We start from the raw sequence: 23578 nt of genomic DNA, 5'->3' as shown, positions 1-23578 counted from the left end.
ATATTATTAAAGATCCCAATACCACAACAGATAAATGCAGACTTTGCAAACAACAAATAGAAACAGTAGATCACATCACAAGCGGATGTACAATACTAGCAAACACAGAATACCCCAGAAGACATGACAATGTAGCAAAAATAATACATCAACAACTTGCCATACAACATAAACTAATAAAACAACATGTCACCACATAGAAGTATGCACCACAAAATGTACTGGAGAATGATGAATACAAATTATACTGGAACAGAACCATTATAACAGATAAAACAACACCACATAACAAACCTGACATCATACTCACCAATAAAAAGAAGAAATTAACACAACTAATCAAAATATCCATACCCAATACAACAAATATACAAAAGAAAACAGGAGAACAAATTGAAAAATACATCCAACTGGCTGAGGAAGTCAAGGACATGTGGCATCAGGATAAAGTTGACATTATACCAATTATACTATCAACTACAGGAGTCATAGCACACAATATCCACCAGTACATCAATGCAATACAGCTACATCCAAACTTATATATACAACTACAGAAATCTGTAATTATTGACACTTGTTCAATTACCCGAAAGTTCCTAAATGCAGTGTAACATATACCGTCCAGTTAAAAGGAAGTCACGCTTGATCAAGGTCCGCATCACCTTCCATTTTTAACCATACATAACATCCGAGACAAGAAAGAAATAATAATCATAATAATGGTTACTACAAATATTGGAAATATACAAAGTAGATCCCAAATTGATACAGTTCCTACACATAGTAATGAAAAATTGGAAAACCACACTTAATATCCAAACAAATTCAAATAATATCACATCACAGCCAATACAGATTAAGCGTGGAATATACCAAGGAGACTCATTAAGTCCTTTCTGGTTCTGCCTTGATCTGAACCCACTATCCAACATGCTAAATAATACAAATTATGGATATAATATTACTGGAACATACCCACACAAAATCACACATTTGCTATACATGGATGATCTAAAACTACAGGCAGCAACAAATCAACTCAACCAATTACTAAAGATAACAGAAGTATTCAGCAATGATATAAATATGGCTTTTGGAACAGACAAATGTTAGAAAAATAGCATAGTCAAGGGAAAACACACTAAACAAGAAGATTACATATTGGATAACCACAGCGGCTCCATAGAAGCGATGGAAAAAACAGATGCCTATAAATATCTAGGATACAGACAAAAAATAGGAATAGATAATACAAATATTAAAGAAGAACTAAAAGAAAAATATAGACAAAGACTAACAAAAATACTAAAAACAGAATTGACAGCAAGAAACAAGACAAAAGCTATAAATACTTATGCTATACCAATATTGACCTACTCATTTGGAGTAGTGAAATGGAGTAACACAGACCTAGAAGCACTCAATACACTTACACGATCACAATGCCACAAATATAGAATACATCACATACATTCAGCAACAGAAAGATGTCGCATTAAGCAGAGAGGAAGGAGGAAGGGGATTTATAGACATAAAAAACCGACATTATGGACAGGTAGACAATTTAAGAAAATTCTTTCTAGAACGAGCAGAAATGAGCAAAATACACAAAGCAATCACTCATATAAATACATCGGCTACACCACTGCAATTTCATAACCACTTCTACAACCCTTTATGTCACATAACATCAACAGATAAAAAGAAAGTAAACTGGAAAAAGAAAACACTACATGGCAAGCGCCCGTATCATCTAACACAGCCACACATCGATCAAGACGCATCCAACACATGGCTAAGAAAAGGCAATATATACAGTGAGACGGAAGGATTCATGATTGAAATACAGGATCAAACAATAAACACCAGATATTACAGCAAGCATATTATTAAAGATCCCAATACCACAACAGATAAATGCAGACTTTGCAAACAACAAATAGAAACAGTAGATCACATCACAAGCGGATGTACAATACTAGCAAACACAGAATACCCCAGAAGACATGACAATGTAGCAAAAATAATACATCAACAACTTGCCATACAACATAAACTAATAAAACAACATGTCCCCACATACAAGTATCCACCACAAAATGTACTGGAGAATGATGAATACAAATTATACTGGAACAGAACCATTATAACAGACAAAACAACACCACATAACAAACCTGACATCATACTCACCAATAAAAAGAAGAAATTAACACAACTAATCAAAATATCCATACCAAATACAACAAATACACAGAAGAAAACAGGAGAAACAATTGAAAAATACATCCAACTGGCTGAGGAAGTCAAGGACATGTGGCATCAGGATAAAGTTGACATTATACCAATTATACTATCAACTACAGGAGTCATAGCACACAATATCCACCAGTACATCAACGCAATACAGCTACATCCAAACGTATATATACAACTACAGAAATCTGTAATTATTGATACATGTTCAATTACCCGAAAGTTCCTAAATGCAATGTAACATATACCGTACAGTTAAAAGGAAGTCACCCTTGATCAAGGTCCGCGTCACTTTCCATTTTTAACCAGACCTAGGGTTGAGAAAGGAAAGAAGATAATAATAGAAGGGCTATTCAAAACGTATCCATGCACATGCCTGTTTCTTTTTTCACAACAGTGGAAGCAACCAGTTGCTGACTAGCATTTGCCAAGTGAACACATGTAAGTGGTAGTAGTCATTGGATTTTCTGTCGTGGGCAAAATGAGATAAAACGTGGGTTTATTGCATCAAATCTTGTTTTAACCTCAGTGATTCTCAAGCTCAAACAATCTGCAAGATTCAACAAGTGTTTGGCGATGAAGCAAAGGGGACCACACATATTAAGGAGTTGTAGAACAGCTTCAAAGATGGCCACTCATCAATGAAGAGTGAAGCATGTTCAAGTAGGCTCTCAACATCCAAAACTGAGGTTGTTACTGATCACATAAAAACCCTGGTGATGCAGGATAGATAAATCATGATTGGAGAACTTACAGACGAGGTTATAAATAGTATTGGATCCATTAACTGGATTTTAATCAAACATTTGGCCCTCAGAGGGATTTTACCAAAGTTGCTAACAACTGAGATGAAGCAACTTCATTCGGATGCTGCCTCTTGGTGAGATATTTTTATGATTACATCATGGCTTGTCTCTGTTCCTGTCATACCTCTGCACCCAGTTGTAATGAGCTGTGTCATCTCTAGAAGACTGTAATCAAGAAGACTGTTGCTGTTTACAGACATACCTCACATAGTTTCTCGCCACACAGCTGGTCTTTTAAGGCCAGCATAAAATGTTTTTTGGGGCCAGTTCCTGAACACCAACCAGTAGCACAATGCTACTGTAAAAATTTCTTTGACTGATTGTCAGAATTTTTGTCTGTGAAATGGTTTTGACATCCACACACCCATCTCATCATTGTGGCTACAGATGCTGCAGTATCTTCCTAGATGAGCTGTACTAATATAGAAATGTCTGCCTAACACCCTGTGTTGTACACAATGGTAATGAATTCCAGTTCCAGAGGAAAAATTCTCTCGGGTTTATTAATATGAAATATTATGACACTGCAGTTCTACTAGATCCTTCCATCTGCTTTTACTTCTATACTCTGCAAATCAATGTGAAGTGCATGGCATAGGGTACATACCTTTGTACCAGCTATTAAAGTTTCTTCCTGTTCCATTAACATATAGAGCATGAGAAAAATGAATGTTTAAATGCCTCTTTGTGTGCTGTAATCAATCTAATCTTTTCCTCACATTCCCTATGGGAACAATACACAGTACGTTCCTAAAGTTTCCATTAAAAACTGTTCTTGAAACTTTGTAAGTATGCTTTCTCGGGACAGTTTATGTCCATCTTCAAAAGTCTGCCAGTTCAGTTTCTTCACTATCTCTCCGTAACACTCTCCCATGGATCATACAAACCTGTGACCATTTGTGCTTCCCTTCTCTGTATACATTCAGTATCCTCTGTTTGTTATATTTGACAATGGTTCCACATGCTTGAGCAATATTCTATGATGGGTCACACAAATTATCTGTAAGCAATTTCCTTTGCTGATTGATTGCATTTCCCCAGTTTTCTACCAATGAACCAATGTCTGCCACCTGCTTTACCCATGAATAAGCCAATGTGATCACTCCATTTCATATCCATTCAAAGAGTTACACCCAGATATTTGTATTAGTTAACCTACATCACCTGTGGCTCACTGATATTGTAGCCATAGGATACTACTTTTTTTTTGTGAAGTACACAGTTTTACATATCTGGACATTTGAAACAAGATGTCCATCTTTGTGCACTTTGAAATATTATCAAGATCTGACTGAAAATTTATGCAGTTTTTTTTTTTTTTTTTTTTTTTTTTTTTTTTTTTTTTTTTTTTTTTTTTTTTTTTTTCCAGACAGTACTTCATTATAGGTATCTGCATCATCTGTGAAAAGTCTGAGATTACCATTAATATTGTTTGCAAGGTCATTAATATGCAACATGAATAGAAAGAGTCCTAACACATTACCCTACAGCACACCCAAAGTTACCTCTACACGTAAATGACTCACCATCCAAGGTAACTTCCTGCATTCTCCCTACCAAAAAATCCTCAGTGCAGTCACAAATTTCACTTGATACCCCATACAGTCAAACTGTGTAGATGTGGTACTGAGTAAAATATTTTTTGGAAATTGAGAAATACTACATCTACCTGATTGCTTTTATCTGAGGCTTTCGGTATTCATGTGAGTAAAGTGTGTTTTGTACGTCACATGATCTATGTTTTCAGAATCCATGCTTGTTGTCATGGAGAAAGTCGTTCTGTTTGAGATACCTCATTATGCTCAAGCTCAGAATATGTTCTGATGTTCAATAACAAACTGATGTCAAGGATAGTGAAAAACATTCTGTGGGTCTATTCTGCTACTCTTCTTTTAGACGGGTGTGACCTGTGCTCTCTTGCAACTATTGGGCACCATTTACTGTTTGAGGGATCTATGATAGATTGTAGTTAAAAGCGTGGCGAAGGCACCTGCAAATCTGGTATAGTATCTGAAATGAATTTTGTCAGGCCCTGGAGCTTTGTTAAATTGTAGTGAAATCAGCTGTTTCTCAACACCACTAACATCAACATCTATTTCACTCATATTTTCAGTGGAAGGAGAATTAAAGTGGGGTAGCACTGCTAAGTTTTCCTTTCTAAAGGAACACCTGAAAACAGAGTTAAGAATTTATGCTTTTGCTTTGTGCATTGCTTCCTAAGCAGTTACACCCATTTTATTCAGCATCTCTCTATGCATAGCCCTATGTTTTCTTTGTAGATCTTTTTCCTTACATTGACCATATACCATGGAGGGCTCATTGATCATGAACTGTTCTACTGGGTACATATCTATCCAGTGGACGGTCAACTATTCTTTTAAACTTGAGCCACAGTTCCACTACGTGTTCCTGTCCTGTTCAAAAAGTTTCTATTCCCTCAATGACATATGGCACTCCTGTTCATTTATCTAGTTTTATGAACACAGAAGTCTCTCTGTTTGCTTTAGTTGCCCTTTGTACTTTGGTAATCATTCTCACCATGGTCACTGATACCAGTTTTGATATGTACATCCTCAAAGAGGTCAGGTCTATTTGTTGCCATTAGACCTAAATATTTCCATCATCTTTTCTAAGCAGTCTTCAGAGAAGGTATTTAGAAAAGTTTCACAGGATGTCTTGTCACACCCACTACTAACAAAACTGTAATTTTATCAACTGATTGTTGGGTGATTAGTTTCCTCCACTGATCAAAGTATGATTATGGAAATTAAGTACAAGCAAACTGAGGTTTTCTCTAAGGTTTCCAGTTACATCAGCAGGTGAGCCTTGTGTCAATAGAAGTATATAATTAATATAATAGAGGGAAACATTCGACGTGGGAAAAATTATATATAAAAACAAAGATGAGGTGACTTACCGAACGAAAGCGCTGGCAGGTCGATAGACACACAAACAAACACAAACATACACACAAAATTCAAGCTTTCACAACAAACTGTTGCCTCATCAGGAAAGAGGGAAGGAGAGGGGAAGACGAAAGGAAGTGGGTTTTAAGGGAGAGGGTAAGGTAAGTCTTTCCGATCCCGGGATTGGAATGACTCCTTACCCTCTCCCTTAAAACCCACTTCCTTTCGTCTTCCCCTCTCCTTCCCTCTTTCCTGATGAGGCAACAGTTTGTTGCGAAAGCTTGAATTTTGTGTGTATGTTTGTGTTTGTTTGTGTGTCTATCGACCTGCCAGCGCTTTCGTTCGGTAAGTCACCTCATCTTTGTTTTTATATAGAAGTATATAATTATATGAATATAATAGAGGGAAACATTCCACGTGGGAAAAATATATCTAAAAACAAAGATGATGTGACTTACCAAACGAAAGTGCTGGCAGGTCGATAGACGCACAAACAAACACAAACATACACACAAAATTCAAGCTTTCGCAACCTACGGTTGTTTCGTCAGGAAAGAGGGAAGGAGAGGGATTGGAATGACTCCTTACCCTCTCCCTTAAAACCCACATCCTTTCGTCTTTCCCTCTCCTTCCCTCTTTCCTGATGAAACAACCATGGGTTGCGAAAGTATATAATTATAATTTTATGCCCACTGCTGATACTAAGATTTCCCCCAGACAATTTCACATGCAGCATTAATTTCTATCTCAGCAGATGTGAGTTTCTTGTCTACTGTGACAAATATACCACCAACTCCATTTTCCATTAGCCTATACTTTCATATATGCTTAAATTTTTTCCAAAAACCTCACTGCTGTTTACTTTGGGTTTTAAACAGCTTCCTGCACCTAGTATTATGTGAGCTTCACTGCTTTTCAGGAGCACTTCAAACTCTGGCACTTTGTTAAAAATGCTTCAGCAGTTACCTACTAGGGCTTTAAGACATTTAAGTGAGGGAGGCATTTCTTTGGATCTTACACTAATACTTCCAGAGCTCTTAGAGCTGTTGTTATCTGGACTGGATGGAGAAGCACCTAATTTAAAAAAAAACTTGTATGTACCCCACATGAAAAAGCTGACTGGGTAGCAGCATCTGATTCATTGCACACCTGACCCCATTCGGGGGAGCCTACAGTTCTCAACCCAATGGCAGAACTCCAGGAAGTCACAGCCTAGTTTATCACACAACTCTGAAGTCTCTGGTTCAAACATTCTACCCAACGCAGAACCAGAGGGGCCACAATCAGTTCTGGTGACACTGCTGCAAACTGTGGGCTTCATTGAAACCCCATGCACATGGATGGTCTTCTCAGCCTTCTCTGCCAGCTGCTGGAATGCTCCAAATATTCTTCTGGCAGGAAATACACACAGACACACAACCACAAATACACTGCTATGGCTGTGGTGGTGTCCATTTAGGTGTCTGTATGGTTGTTTGTGAGAATGTGTGTACTTTCTGCCAGAAGAGGAGCCATGGCTCTAAAGCTAGTTAATGCTGCATTCTGTTATATGTGTCTATGTGCCACACTATACTAAATGTGAGTGGTTGCCTTTTATTCATTTTACATACTGTTCCATCCAGGAATTTCTGTTACTGTTATACTTTACCATCCCATTGGATATCCTATACCTATGTGAAGCTGTGCAGCAGTTACAGTAAAAACTACTAAATTTTTATGGGATCAGCCCTAAAAACTATTGTGAAGCACACATACATTTACCCATTGCAGGTTGTAATAACAATATGAAAAAGATAGACTGCTACTCCTCACCACATAGAAGATGTGTGTGTATCTGCAACTCAATGCCTCCTCTATGTGTTGAGTAACAATCTATCTTTTTCATACTGTTGTTATACCATCCCACACTTTCTACTGTTTGATAGGTTGTAACAATTTTGCTTATGGATTTAATTCTTTAGGATACTACACTTACCAAAAGCAAGAAACGAAAGTGCAAGTATCTCTCGCCATGTCATGTACAAATCACCCAACACCTTTTCTACTGCATCCCAGCTGTTTAACACATCATAAAGACTGCTGATGATTTGCACAAGTATGTCTTTTACTGGGCGAGGTATACATCTGTTTAAAACAGGATCACTGGAAAAAAATGTAGAAATATTTTTTGTACAGATCTTACTTTTACGAAGGCAATATTAAAAAGCAGCTTACAAAATGTGAATCTAAATTATGAGTTTCACTCTGTTACTAAGAAACACTTACCTGGCGTACACAGGTAGAGGTGGGCATGGTCCTAAATGGGAGTTAATATGCTTCCCAAGATCTATTTGCCCTAAAGCAGGATCATTTGAACCAGTCCAGCCATTAAATTTAAAATCATACCTTGAAGAAAGAAAGAGAGGAAAAGATTGTAGTTACTATAACATTACAAATTGTTTGGGATTATTTTATGAACAACACAGAAAACCTTAACTAAACCTTGTAACATGCTTTCCTCTATATTCAAATTTATTACTATTTCATGTTCCTAATGATGTTTTCCTAACAGTTCATGCATCCAAACACGAGCTTCAGATAACTGAGTGGTTTTGCTGACATTTGAAAAATTAACTTTTCTGTGACCCAAATTTCCAAACTACTTAACTTTATTATTGCATGCTCATTTACCTGCACAACAGAGAGCCAGTCTTGATGTAGAAATCCTTAATATCATTCTGAGTTTCCAAATTGCGATCAGGGCATTTTTCAACACATACTTTCAATGAATGCTTGATATCCTTCATGTTCAAATAAAACAAAAACCTGTAACCAAATTAGCAAAATACAACACATCAAAACAAAAGACATTCATTTATTTCTCTACAATTCTTTATGTAACAAAAAGAAACCAGGCAATTTTTTTTTTTTTTTTTTTTTTTTTTAAAAAGGATAATTCAATGAGAACAGAGTCATTAGTTAAACTGAAGTACAGATATGTGACCTTACTGAGTAAAAGAAACGGGTGTGAGATGTCTATTACTTAAGTATTTAGACTTGCTGAAACTTAAATTACAACATGTGTGTACTAGTTGCCAAAAAACTAAGAAACACAGATAGACACTAGCTCCTGAACTCATAAATAACTCTTGGATGACAGAATTGGAGAAATGACTGAGACATCTCAAAATACACTGAGACGTGTCTTTCTCCAGGTATCATTGTTGAATGTTAGATGAAAACATTCATTTTGAATGATTATGATAGCTGACGTAAAGCATTTATAGCTTTCAGCCCAATTAAAGCGTCTGGTGGTCTTGGACTTTAACTTGAATCTTAGCATGTTGCTGACATTGCTCTCACTGACTGAGTTTCCCAAGTCTGTCTCAAAACTCAACTATAAAATCCAAACCGGCAAAATCTGTCTGACAATTTCTGAGATCCTCAAAGCCTCTGATTCATACCCTGTTACAGTGTAATCAAATTCACAAATGATTGTAAAGGATTAGTAACTGTGGCTGCAGCAGGCATTTCTAAGATCTGACAACTGCTACAATCATAAACTGTCCTCTTCTTCATGTTTCATTTAAGTATGCATACTGTAAATAATGGCTACCACTTGTTTACACACCACTCATCATTTACCACATTAGAAGCCATGATTACTCTCAACAAATGCATCAAATTTATAAAGAATAAATCACTCAACAAGTCTTACTCATGTTTATAGTTTTCACTGACCATGATCTTCAAAATACTGTTTTCAGAAATTACGCGAATGCTAATTGGCTTTTGACACTTGTATTGCATCAAATGCACACATTAAGCCTAAAATTTTCTGCTACTGTCTGTGACTTTTATTATATTACACCTGGGAGAAAGGATGTGAAACAATAGCTTAAGACAAACCCAGATTTTTTTTCTGGACCGAAATCATTGTTCATTACATAGTTTTAATTTGTTAAAAAGCTTCACTACATTACACATTCTACTCAGAGATGTATTACTAATTCTTTAATGTCACTGTTGTTGATACTCAGATAAGGGTGAAGCTCACTGCCTAGACCCTCCCCCACCCCAAGTAGCGTTAAGTGTTACAAAAGTTAATGTTCTGGTATAACAACTAGGATGCCATCAAAATTCCTTACAGTCTCATGAAAACAAGAGATACGATGGAATCTGGGCAATGCCAAAAATGAAGAGAATCAAGGTATTTGGTATGTGGTGTTACAGAAGTATGTTAGAAATTAGATGAACTGATAAAGTATCGAATGAGAAGGTTTTAAGGAGAATCAGCAAACTTATGAAAAATGCTGACAGGTAGACAAGACAACATGATAGGACATGTGTTACAATATCATAAGGGAATAACTTCCACAGTACTAGAAGGAGCTGAAGAGGGTAAAAACTGTAAGGGAAAACGGGAATTGGAATACATCCAACAAATAAGTGAAACTGTATGCTGCTCTGACATGAAGAGGTTGGTGCAAGAGAGGAATTGGTGGCTGAGAGGGTGGCAGGGTGGGGGAGGAGGCAGAGCAGGTCTACATGTTTGTTAGATTACGTATATGGGGTTATTCATAAGTACCCCCAGGATTTCAGAACGTAACTCCATGAAAACCAAAAGACATAGAGAAAAATGTCACATTTCAATGGATGGAGCATCTCCCCTAGTTTCAATTCATGCCATGGCTTAGATGCAATAGGAGGCAGACATGCAAGAACATGTAAATAAATCATCTGCTTCATACTGTTGCACTGAATTAGCTTCAGCTTGCAGGCAGGCAACTCAAAGAACAAATTTTCAAAGCAGGCTGCTGTCACTCTCTCCTGAGCAATTGATGTCAGTGACTTCAATGGATTGCAAACACATATTGGCATTTGCCATGTCACAAATGACTCCCGTATTGAGCACCTGGAATGTGAGTTAAAAACTTGGAGAGAATCTCCATCCGCTGATAGAGTCTGTTTTCTATATGTCTCATAGTTTTCACACAGCCATCTTCCAAATTCTTGGAGATACTTATGAACAGCCCTGTACTTTTCCTTCCATAACACAGAGACCCTCAAGAGCATAGAAGATGTTGCAAAGCAAGAATACACAAAAGAGCCCTATGTGATGTCCTAACAGAAATGCCCTTCATGAATGTGGAAAAAGTCAAAACAAATCTTAAAAATATTTTCACTTAGAAAGTAATAACAAACTTGTCACAAAACATGGGAATGTTCAATACAGTAAAGTGCTTACAGTAACTCGTAGGTTACTTAGTCACAAACAGAAAATTAGTCTGTAACACACATTTACCTTGATGTTTTTCGTGTCCATGGCTGATGGGTGCTACAGACTACCAATGACATGCGCAAATGCCACAACTGTTTCTCATCGATATGGGGAATGAATTCAAATTCAGTGTCCATGGATGAATGTCCACCAATTAAAGTACAAACAGAAATGTCTCTAGTAGATGTTACCCGGGATGCACTTACACAATGAACTCTACGAGTCATAGTAGATGGCAGAGAGAGAGTGGCCAAGGATGATCAACGGTAGCATGTATTGGCTTGTGTCAGATGCACAGTTCCACAATGATAGCTGCCAGTGGGACAAAGGTACTCCCTGGATGTCGGGTGTCGGCAGTTGTCGGAGGCAGCAACTCAGTGACAGTGACTGCAGCAGCAGGATGTGCTGTGGGGCACAGCACCTGTAAGTGGTGGACGGCAGTGCTATCTAGCTATGGCAAGGGCGTAGCTGTCATGAAGCCCAGAGGGGTAACTGGCTGCAGCAAAGTCCAGCAGCAGTCTCCCACGAAAAGATACACATGCAGTGCTGAGTAGGCAGATGACATGGTGTAAAGAAGTTGTGGCTTGCCTACAGTGCTCTCTTCCATGATAGGCTCACTACCTATCAGTGACGTTGGTGCCACTGAGTGCCATCGAGGCTGTGCGAAGCTACAAGGTAAACAGCCCAAGCTGTATGAGGCTAGGCAAGTAAACAGCTCGGTGACTTGTGCTGATGTGAGCTGTTTACTCGCAGCCTACTGGAGAGGCAGCAACCCACAACACTTGCCTGGTATGCAGAGCAGTATAGTCCCAGGTGGATGCAATAATCTCATTATTACACTGAAGAGATGGGAAGTTAAATTTTACACTTATGTTATTGGACATTATTAATAACATGTAAATAAATTGGTTCTACTATGAAATCCATAGATGGAAGAGAAGAGGTTGACCAGTAAAAAATCCTTTACGCACCTCTTAAATTGAACTTTAAATATATATGACCATTTTTATTTCAAGTACTGATGTCATGAACTGAGCTGTTGGACACCACCTGCGTGGCAAATAAAGATTCAAGTACTAAAGCTGTATTGTGGTTATTTACATCCTCTTTCATAAGAACAACGATTACAAAACAAGGGTTCAAGATCTGAAATTTGCTTCACTTTCTGCATTCACCTGGCTTCCCCCTCCTCCCCATTGTCCAATACAGTACCGCTTCACCACATTTTCTGTTAAAAATCTGTATTTTCTCTCAATTTCTCAGTCAGCGTGTACCTTCCTTTCCAAAATTTCTACTCACTACACGTCTCACCATTTTTCCAAACTTTCTTCTTATTTTCCAAGCTTTTGAGTTTTTATACCTGCATTCATTGGTTTTATTTTTATTTTATTTCATTTCAGTTCTTCTCGGTAGGAAAAGGCAGACTGCTACTTACAGCGTAGAAAACACATGAAGTCGCAAACTGGCACGATTAAAAGACACTCACATACAGATTTTGGCCAAGCCTTCATCAGTAGAGAGAGAGAGAGAGAGAGAGAGAGAGAGAGACACACACACACACACACACACACACACACACACACACACACACACACACACACACACACACACACAGCGGGAAGAGAGACAAACTCTATCTGGTGGAGTGTGCAGAGACTAGACTGCCAATGGGCACAGCGTCATGAGGTTGAGGAGCAGGAAGGCTGGGAAAAAAGAAACAAATAAGGAGAGGAGAAGGGAAAGACAGGCAGATGCATTGGCAGAGGGCTGTAAATAAACTGGGTGGGAGATGACAATGAGGAGAAGATAGGACAGAGGAAGAGGGGTGGGGGGGGGGGTGGGGGGGGGTGGGGGGGGGGGGTGGAAACTGTTTGGTGTAAGGTGTGGGGACATGTTATGGGAGTGGAGAATGTGTTGTAAGGATAATTCCCATATGGCCAGTTCAGAAAAGCTGGTGACGGAGGGTAAGATCCAGATGGCTCGGGTAGTGAAGTAGACATTGAAATCAAGTGTGTTGCGTTCAGCTGCATGTTGTGCCACTGGGTGATCTACTTTGCTCTTGACCACAGTTTGGCAGTGGCCATTCATCTTGGTGGACAACTGGTTGGTAGTGATACCATTATAAAAAGCTGCACAATGATTGTAGCAAAGCTGGTAAATGACATGGCTGGTTCCACAGGTGGCCCTGTCCCTGATGGGATAGCATAAACCCTCGACAGGACTGGAATAGAAATTGCTGGGCGGGTGGACTAGGCAGGTTTTGCACCTGGATCTTCCACATGGTATGATCCTTGTGCCAAGGGGTTGGGATTGGGAGTGACATGCAGATGGAATAGGATGCTGTGGTGGTTGGGTGGTGATGGAACACCACTTTAGGAGGGTGGGAAATATCTCAGTTAGGATGTCCCTCATTTCAGGGCATGATGATAGTTAATCAAAGCCCTGGTGAAGGATGTGGTTCAGTTGTTCCAGTCCAGGGTGGTACTGGGTGACAGAAGCGGGACAATTTTGTGGCTAGCTTTGGTGATGGTGAGAGGATGGGGATTGTGAGCGGAAATGGAACAGGAGCTCTTTTTGCAGACTAGGTCTGGGGGATAGTGCCTATCTGTGAAGTCCTTGGTTGGACCCTAACCATACTGAGCAAGGGAGTTTTTGTCACTGCAAATACACCATCCTTGGGTAGCCAGGCTATATGGGACTTTTTAGGTGTGAAAGGGATGACAGCTGTCAAAATGTAGGTACTGTTGGTGGTTGGTGAGTTTAATGTGGACAGAGGTATAGATTCAGCCAACTGAGAGGAGAAGCTGGCTACCCAGGGATGGTATATGTGCAGTGACAAAAACTCCCTGGCTTGGTATGCTTAGGGTCCAACGAAGGACTTCACAGACAAGCACTATTCCCCCAGACCTAGTCTGCAAACAGATCTCCTGTTCCATTTCCCCTCACAATACAGATCCACCCACCACCCCCAAAAGCTGGCCACAAAGGAGTACCCCCTTTATCACCAAGTACCACTCCAGACTTGAACAACTGAAGCACATCCTTTGCCAGGATTTTGATTAACTATCATCATGCCCTGAAATGAGGGACATCCTAAATCAAATATTTCCCATCCCTTCTAAAGTGGTGTTCCATCACCCACCCAACCTCTGCAACATCCTAGTCCATCCCTATGCCACTCCCAATCCCAACCCATTGACACAAGGATCATGTGCCTGTGGAAGACCCAGGTGCAAAACGTGTCCAGTCCACCCACCCAGCACTGTTTATTCCAGTTCTGTCATAGGTTTACCCTACCCCATCACGGGCTGGGCCACCTGTGAAAGCAGCCATGTCATTTACCAGCTCTGAGGCAATCATTGCACAGCTTTTTATGTTGGCATGACTACCAGCCAGCTGTTCACCATGATGAATGGCCAATGCCAAACTGTGGATAAGAGCAAAGTAGATCACCCTGTGGCACAACATGCAGCTGAACGTAACACACTTGATTTCAAAGGCTGCTTCCCTACCCGAGCCATCTGGATCTTTCCCTCCACCACCAGCTTTTCTGAACTGGGCAGATGGGAGTTATCCTTACAACACATTCTCCACTCCCTTAACATACTGTCCCCACACCCTCTACCCAACAGTTTCCACCCCTTCTGCCCTATCATCTCCTCCCCATTCTCGTCTCCCACCTTGTTTATTTGTAGCCCTATTCCAATGCATTTGCCCATCTTTCTCTGCTCCTCTCCTTATTTGTTCCTTTTTTTCCTGCTTCCCTGCCCCACAAACTCCTGACGCTGTGCCTGTTGGCAGTCTAGTCCCTGCACTCTCCACCAGACAGCATTCATCTCTCTCCCCACCCGTACACTACTATGCATTAATCCACAATGACACGTGTCAGTATACTCAAGAACTGGTAAATGTGATGAACTGTGATCACTTCACCATCACGGGACATTGGCATACAATGGGGAAGTTTCAAAAATCAGGTGTGTGGGTGTTATCTCCTCTAAGCCAAAACCACAAAAATCAGCAGGTGGTCATGTGTGCATCTCTGCTTGATCATCATCAACTGGCTCATGAACAACACTGATCATTCCTATACTGCAAGACTACTGGTGATGAGAAATGCAATTTTTAAGCTAACATGTACAAAGACCTGGGCACATCCATAAAATATAACGTTATGCATCTGGTGGAACAGCAACAATGTGGTGTACTATGAACTGCCTTTCCCAGTTGTAATCATCACTTCTGACATTCATTGTCAACAACTGAGACGTCTTGCAGACACACTCCAGGAGCAATGACCTGGAAGACTGCATGAAGTGATGCTAACTCCACAATAACAACCACCCACATTCTGCTAGACTGACAAAAAACACTGTACAGGAGATGGGTTGGGAAGTCATTCCACACCCACTTTATTCAGCTGATTTTGCACCCTCAGATTTTCACCTTTCCGCTGTCTATTGAACAACCTTCAAGGAACTTCCTTTCTGGATGAAAATGTGCTCCGAACATGGCTGGATGAGTTCTTTTTTTCAAAACCAAGTTATTTTTCCAGTCACAGATTCAAAACATTATCTCAGCATTGGCGACTGTCGTAAATAGTGAAGGACAATATATTACTGATGAATAAAGTTTCTATCATGTGTATCTGTTGTATTTATTAAACTTGTGCATCATCCCAATACAATGGTCGTTTCAAAAATAACAGTGGTTGGTGATATTGAGGATTGGAAGGCACAGCAATAGTTGAGATTACACAACTCTCTGTTCAGACATTTGAGGGACAAGCATGCTAACCATCCTTTGTCTTTAAAGCATCATAAGCTTGAAAAGGAGTTTGCACCAATATTGGGTAGGCCTACTATGTCTGGTGGAAATCAAAGATAACACCTTAAGGTAATTAATTCCTTCCTTCCTTCCTTCATTCACTCATCTTCTGTAGATTCCTTCAAGGAAAAGCTTCAGGGGTGTGAATGAGTCAAGTTATACAATGGGGAAGTCACAGAATTTTAATTATCATCATGAAAAAATAAAGTTACTCAATTAATTTTTTGTTTGTTTGCTGGTATATGTCTGCAGTCCTGGTACACATTGAAATCTTTGTGCCACAGTAAGTTACCAGAGGAACCAAAACAAAATGGCAGAGCCCATTGATACTGTCAAGAAGTATTATTACTGGAAGGATTCTCAATTCCATAATTAAGGTTATGGTCCAAACTTCTGCTTTTCCTGCCCACTATTATTTCATGATCTCTTCCAAGGTCCTTCCCCAAAGAGCCTAAATCACAGGTGTCATTGCTGAGCCCTACATTTAGCTTAAAAATAATAGTTACGAAGTAATTACCTCCCAAATAGTTCTTTACCAGTTCTAACATTCCCCTCCCATGAATACTACCCAGAAATAAAACCTCCATCTTCGTAAAACTTTTCTTCCCAGGCTTAACTTTTACTTTATGCTATGTAGTGTCAGACCGCTACTAAACTTGTTTGGTTGATTGGATGCTTTCATCCACCACATCCACAGCACTGAAGCTATTTCTAGACTGAATTTATTGGACATGATATATCTGTTGCTGCTAATGATTATGGGTTTAAGGAGATTAAATATCTCCTATTCACACCACGGGAGGGAATCAGTGTACACAATCTGCCTGCATCTAGAGCAAAATCTGTGTGCATATGTGAAAAAGTGTTCTAAATGTTTGAGTAGTGTGTATTTAAGTTTGATGTGAGTATGAGTCTGGTATTTATCTGGGGGGATGTGGGAAACCATCTAAAAACCACATCCAGGCTTGCCAGCAAACCAACCATCATTATTAATCCACGAAGTGGATTCGAACTGGAGCCAACATGCCTCCCCAGCCTGGAAGCAGGTCCTTTAATGCACATTGTTATCTGGGCAGGTACTTGCTATGTCTCATGGTTCTTTTCACTGATTTGAAAAACTTGACTGTAATCCAGTCTTCTGTTCTCTCCCACACATTACAATTGCAAACTGTTGCTTGCAAGACTGCTAACTCTTCTTTTCTACTGTCAAATCAGTTTGAATTTTCATGACAAGGAGCTTTCTTTCCAGTACTGTATAGTGGAAGTAACATTCACTGTATGCTCAAAACTGACCAGTTTCATTTCCCATGTTGGCTGTATAACAGTATCCCATATGTAAACCACACTGATATTCCTTACATAGATTGCCATTCCTGTTAATTCTGCAACAATAAGAACACTTGTCCATTTTGAGTCAGTTTTGGTTAAAGGTTTTTGGTTCATAACTACAGACAGCAAAAACCCAACACAAAACCAAAGTGCCTTAAATGAGGTTTGTAAAAAGTTAATGTAATACTTCTCTTACATAAGGGGAGTTAAAAAAGAAACGAGCCGGAGGCATAATTACAGAAACCAGTACCTGTATGTTAGAAGTCTTGACCCTTGCTGTTGAGACACTTGTCCCACTCTGACACAAGGCAGTGAATGGCTGTCTCATAAAATTCCCGGGGCTGCGATGTTAACCAGTTCCGCACGTACAGCTGGACGTCGTTATCCAAGGTGAATTGTTTGCCCCTCAGAGCCTTTTTAAGGGGACCAAAAATGGCATAATAACAGGGAGAGAGGTCCAGACTGTATGGAGGGGGGCCAAAAACCTCCTATTTGAATTTCTGCATGAGTGCCGCGACTGTGTTGGCCATATGATGCTTTGCATTGTCGAGCAGAATGACCCCATGGGTGACATTGCCTGGCCGTTTTGATTTGATCACTTGGTGAAAGGTTTGTGAATAACGCTGGGCATTCACTTTTGTCCCATGCTGCAGTAAGTGACTCAGAAGGGAGCCATCTTAGTCAAAGAAGAACGTCAGCATAACCTTTCTTGCACTCATGTGGATGGCCTTGGCTTTTTTTGGTGGTGGTGACCCTGGATGCTCCCAGTGGAGACTTTGTCATTTTGATTCTGATTAGAAGTGATGACACCACTTGTGCCAGGAATACATTCCCTTCCCGAGCATAGCGCTGCAGATGAGGAAGACAGTGGGCCATTCGAAATGCTTCCTGGTGTGGTTGAAGAATGTGGGACACACATTCGGCAACACTTTGTGCATGTGCAGTTGTTCCTTCATGATGGTGTGAACACTTCCAATGCTCAAGCCAACCACGGTGGCTATGGCTTTCACTGTCACTCGGCAGTCCTCGGTAATGCGTGCATCCACCAGCTGGGTAATGTCATCAGTAATGCAGTGTGGTGCTCCAGACCGTGCATCATCACCAAACAACACCCGTCCTTCCATGAAGCACTTGTGCCATGCCTTGACCCTTGCAAGGGACTTTCGTCGATGAATCTCCACTCCTCCCACTCCTTCCGCAGTCAGAAAACGAACAACACCTCTTTGCTCTTCTTTTGATGTCTCCATGTCACTGTCTGCAATGTGACTGGCAGCGTTGGATGATTGATGCATGCTGCTGTTAGCTCTGTGAAGTCACGTGACATGAACGCGTGCCCTCTAGTGACGGGCTGTGAACTTTCACGCTCTGGTCGGAACCACACCTTGTTACACACGCCATGATATTACCCTCCTGTCACCGGTTTGCATATTCCAGACTCTGGCTCATTTCGTTTTGAATGCCCCTTATAGTTGTATGAGCACAAATGATACCCAAGACCAGAAAGGTAGGAAACATTAACAGATGAATTCCCAAACTTATGACAGATGCCAATTAAAAAGATTGTTATGTGGTGTACAGAATTTTCTGAATTTACTTGGATTCCACAAATGTCAATATTCCAGAGACAACCCAATTTTTCTGCATGATGGGTTCTTAACTACCTGACTGCTGAACTGAAGTAGGAATGGGAAGACATAGCAGCCTTTATTGCAACAAATATATAATGTTGAAAGTAACACATTCTTGCAATCAGACTGTCACTATTGTGGTAAACATACATGAGAAACTTCGACCCAGAGTTTAAATCACAGTCCAGCAATGGAGGAGGACAAGTTTCCCCATGACCAAAAAAGTTCAACAAGCTCAGCTAAAGGTGAATAGCTATGATCACCATCATGTCAAACAATGTTCCCTGTCAATCAAGTGTTACCACAGCGATCATCATGACATGCAAAAAACTATGGAGAAAATCCCCAAAACACAAACTCTGTTGCCCAAGACAGGAGCACTCATTTTCCTCAGTAACTCTCACCTGCACTTCAGAATTGCTGTAACTGAAGAGCTGTGAAAATATGGAAGAAAAATATTATTGCATGTTCTTCGCGGTCTGCACGTAAAGTCCATTACACTTTGGCTTAAGTTCAAAACTGAAACAAACAATGCAGGGTCATCATTTTACTTCTCTAGAAGAGCTTCCTTCCACCCTTACCTCAGCCATCTACCAGAAACATGGAATACAAAAGCCCATCTGTCTGGAATGAGGGAAGACTACAATTTAATATCCTGTTGACAACGAGGTCATTAGAGATGGAGATTAATATCACACTGGACAAGATGAAACGGAAACTAGCAGAGTCTTTTCCAAAGGAAGCATTCTCCCATTTGCCTTACATGCCATAAGGGCATCACAGAAGGTTTAAATCTGGATGGCTGGACAGGGGTTCAAACGACACTCACTTTGAATGTGAATCCATTGTTACAACTACTGCACAAACTTGCTTGGTCCAGGGAGAGCAACATTGCCACTGAGATGCAAAGAGAGAGTATTAAAGGATTGTAAACAGATACTTTAAAATAAATACATATCTCAGTTAATAAAAGTTGTATGCTTTATTTGTTTATGACCCTAATATGTGGGAATCCTGGAACATGGTCAACCCATAGACTCCACAATTTCTTTGTTGTTTAGGCAGCTGGGACATAAATTCTTCTCTTGTGTATCAAATATTTTAATTATCAAAACATTTATTTTATTCCTTACCTTTTGTTAGTCGTGTCCAGACCTGAAAGTGAGAGATTTCCAATTTTCTCATTGTTCCGAGACCCACAGGTGTTTCCAAAGCTGTCATATCCATTTACTAATCTCAGAGGGTTGCCATAGACAATAGCAAACGCAGCTATGAACACCTATGAACAAAAGGAAAAATCTACATGGAAATTGTACAATAAATGAAGGAGAAAAAAATAAATGTCATCAGTTTATAATTTGGCTGAGTGAAGAGTGTGGCTACTTTAACAAAACTCTTTCAATACTGCATAATAAGAAACTGCAAAACAAATCACTGTCCAGTAAAAAATAAGAGGCAGCAGAACAAAAAAATTATTTTCATTAAAATCATTCAGCATGTACTTCCACATCATTCTATAAAACACTTTGATAAACTGATTTTTTGACTGAGTTGCGGTTGTCTTTCTCAGGACAAAGTGACACAACATGCTATGGTCAGTTCTGGCAAATTACATAACAAGGCAGTATTAAATTTATTTATCACAACATTTCGGGAGTGACAGGACACAGTAATGAGTCATTTCAGACTTTTTTTCATGACAGTAACTATGAATACAAAATTCTTGGTTCAGGTGCCACAACTGGTCATCACTGATTGGCTGCCATTCAAACACATGAACTACATCTACATCTATATCTGCATCTACATCCACATACATTCTCTGCAAACCACCATATGCTGAATGGTGGAGGGGAGGGTATGTTGTACTATTATTAATCATTTCTCTTCCTCTTCCACTTACAAATAGAGGGCGGGGAAAAAGCCTATCTATATGCCTTCGTACGAGCCCTAATTCCTCGTAACTTACGTTCATGGTCCTTGGCAAAATGTAAACTGGCAGCAGTAAGGTAATTCTACAGCCAGCTTCAAATGCCAGTTCTCTAGATTTTCTCAATTGCATTCCTCAAAAAGAACACTGACTTCCCTCTGCAATCCTTGCATGTTGATCAAACCTACCAATAGCAAATCTAGAGCCTACCTCTGAACTGCTTTGATGTCTTTCTTTAATGTGACCTGGTGAAGATCCAAAACACACAAGCAGTACTTAAGAATAGTTTGTGCCAGTGTTCTATATGTGGTCTCCTTTACAGTTGAGCTACACCTTCCTAAAACCCTCCCAATAAACCACAGTCGACCATTCGCTTTCCCTCTACAATCCTTATGTGCTCATTCCACTGCAATGGTAAACCCAGATATTTAATTGACCTGGCTGTGTCAAGTAGCACACTACTCTAATGCTTTATTTAAACATTATGGGATTATCTTTCCAATTTGTGTACATTAGCTTACATTTTTCTACATCTGTGGTAGCTGGTATTCATTACACCAATTAGAAATTTTCTCTAATTTATCTTGTATCCTCCTCATTCAATGATGAGACCTTCCCATACTCCACAGGATCAGCCACAGATTGCTGTTCACCCTGTCCATCAGATCATTTATGTCTATAGAGAATAATAATAGCAGTCCTATCACACTTCATGGGGCACTACCACTGGTACCTTCAACTCTGATAACACTCACCATCAAGGGCAACATACTGGCTCCTATTATAAGAAGTCTTCAAATCAATTCCGTATGGTCGTACCTTCAGTAACAGAGTCTGCAGTGGTGTAACGTATCAACCACTTCTCGGAAATCTAGGCCTGTTGCCCTTCATCCTCAGTTCGCAGGATATCATGTGATAAAAGCTTTTAATTTGGCTAGTGGAGAACACCTACTAATGTTAACAAAGGGCCACTTTGAATGCTTATAAATGGTTCAAAACATCTGAGGTCATCAGCCCCCTAAACTTAGAACTACTTAAACCTAACTAACCTAAGGACATCAGACATATCCATGCCTGAGGCAGGATTCGAACCTGCGACTGTAGCAGCAGCGTGGTTCCGGACTGAAGCCCCTAGAACCGCTCAGCCACAATGGCCGGCACGTACCTTCATTATATCCCCAAAGTAACTGAGACTGTGACCCCAAGCAATATGAATAATTTCCTATGCCATTGAAATTAGGCCTACTTTTTGGCTTCTTGGTCTGGAATGCACATCCTATACGGCACCTGTAGGCTTGGACACTCAACACTCTCTCCACATTTCTCCCCTCCTCTTCCAACCTGTGCTCATTCCCAGGAACAGGTAAAGTATTCACGAATATTTTTATATTTTTAGGAATTTATTTTCACAGGAAAGCCTATTGTATACACACAAGATGCTGATCCAATAGAAGTAGAAAAGGTATCTCATACCTTCGGCAGAAATATTCTGAGACAGGACATATAGTGAAAACAATGACAAAATACTAATGCAGAATTTGAGTAAATCAATAAGATAAGAAACTGCAAAGTATGCCCATCTCGATTATTTTTGTCAATAAAAAACGAAAATTATGAAAATTCATGGCAAGACAGAGTATGTGAGCACATCAGTTCTAACAACTGTAACCACAGATTTAAAATATTTGCTGGACTGTGGCTCGAACCTGGGACTTGTGTTTTGCAGGCAAATGCTCTACTGACTGAGATGTCAAAGCACAACACAAGACCCGCCCTCACAGCTTTACTTCTGCCAGAACCTCATCTCCTTCCTTCCAAATGCCACAAAAGTTTTCCTGCATACATTCCAGAACTAGTATTCTCGGAAGAGAGAACACTGCAGAGAATGGCTTAGCTACAGTCTGGAGAGTTGTTTCCAAAATGACAATTTCACTTTGCAGCAGCATGTGCACTGATCTGAAACCTTATGGCAGATTAAAACTGTGTGCTGGACTGGGACTCAAACCCGCAATCTTACACTTTTATGGGCTAAAACATGTATCCGCAATATCCTTACTTGTAGGAGCACTAGTCCCACAAGGTATGCAGGAGAACTTCTATGAAGTAAAGCTATGAGGACAGGTCATGAGTCATGCCTGAATAGCTCACTCGGTATCCTGCTTGCTCTTGAAGGGCACAGTGTGGCACACAGTTTTAATCTGCCAGGACGTTTCCAATCTGTACACACTTTGCTGCAGATGAAAATTCTGGAATGGAGACCACACACTGATTGCAAGATGCCTATCTCATGCCCATTCCACAAGCAGAAGCAGTTTGAGGAACATACAAGACAAGTGAAGCTTCTGTGACTTGGTTTCTTTTCTGCTTGTTTAATGTACATTTTTTTTTTTTTTTTTTTTTTTTTCTTTTTTGGCCTACATACAAGATGCTGAAACAAAAAATGCAGGCTGGAAGAATGTATGACATTATCAAACAGTTTAGCAGTGACAGTATTCAGGGTGGTGTTCTAATGAAAGGTGCACAACTGTAATGTCCCAATTGCAACTGATGAAAAGCAGCAACAAAATTATATACAACAGCATGTGGAAAGCACAAAGCACACTGGAATAAGGATCTACAGTAGGGCAACAGTG

At 39.9% G+C, this 23578-nt stretch overlaps 1 protein-coding gene across 2 annotated transcripts in view; it reads right to left on the bottom strand.

Moving 5' to 3' along the window:
- LOC124608316 (choline transporter-like 1) overlaps positions 1 to 23578 on the bottom strand; it is a 176501-nt gene that overhangs the window by 108291 nt on the left and 44632 nt on the right. For both annotated transcript variants that reach the window (XM_047139977.1, XM_047139976.1), the window contains exons 3-6: positions 20149 to 20294; positions 8642 to 8776; positions 8237 to 8356; positions 7947 to 8113 (exon numbers count right to left, since the gene is read on the bottom strand). In XM_047139977.1, the coding sequence (XP_046995933.1) occupies positions 7947 to 8113; positions 8237 to 8356; positions 8642 to 8776; positions 20149 to 20294 (568 nt within the window). The remainder of the gene's footprint in view (positions 1 to 7946; positions 8114 to 8236; positions 8357 to 8641; positions 8777 to 20148; positions 20295 to 23578) is intronic.

Source organism: Schistocerca americana, chromosome 1 (assembly GCF_021461395.2).
Source record: "Schistocerca americana isolate TAMUIC-IGC-003095 chromosome 1, iqSchAmer2.1, whole genome shotgun sequence".
Taxonomy (NCBI): domain Eukaryota; kingdom Metazoa; phylum Arthropoda; class Insecta; order Orthoptera; family Acrididae; genus Schistocerca; species Schistocerca americana.
Note: the sequence above shows the minus strand (reverse complement) of the source record. Positions and strands in the feature narration are given on the sequence as shown.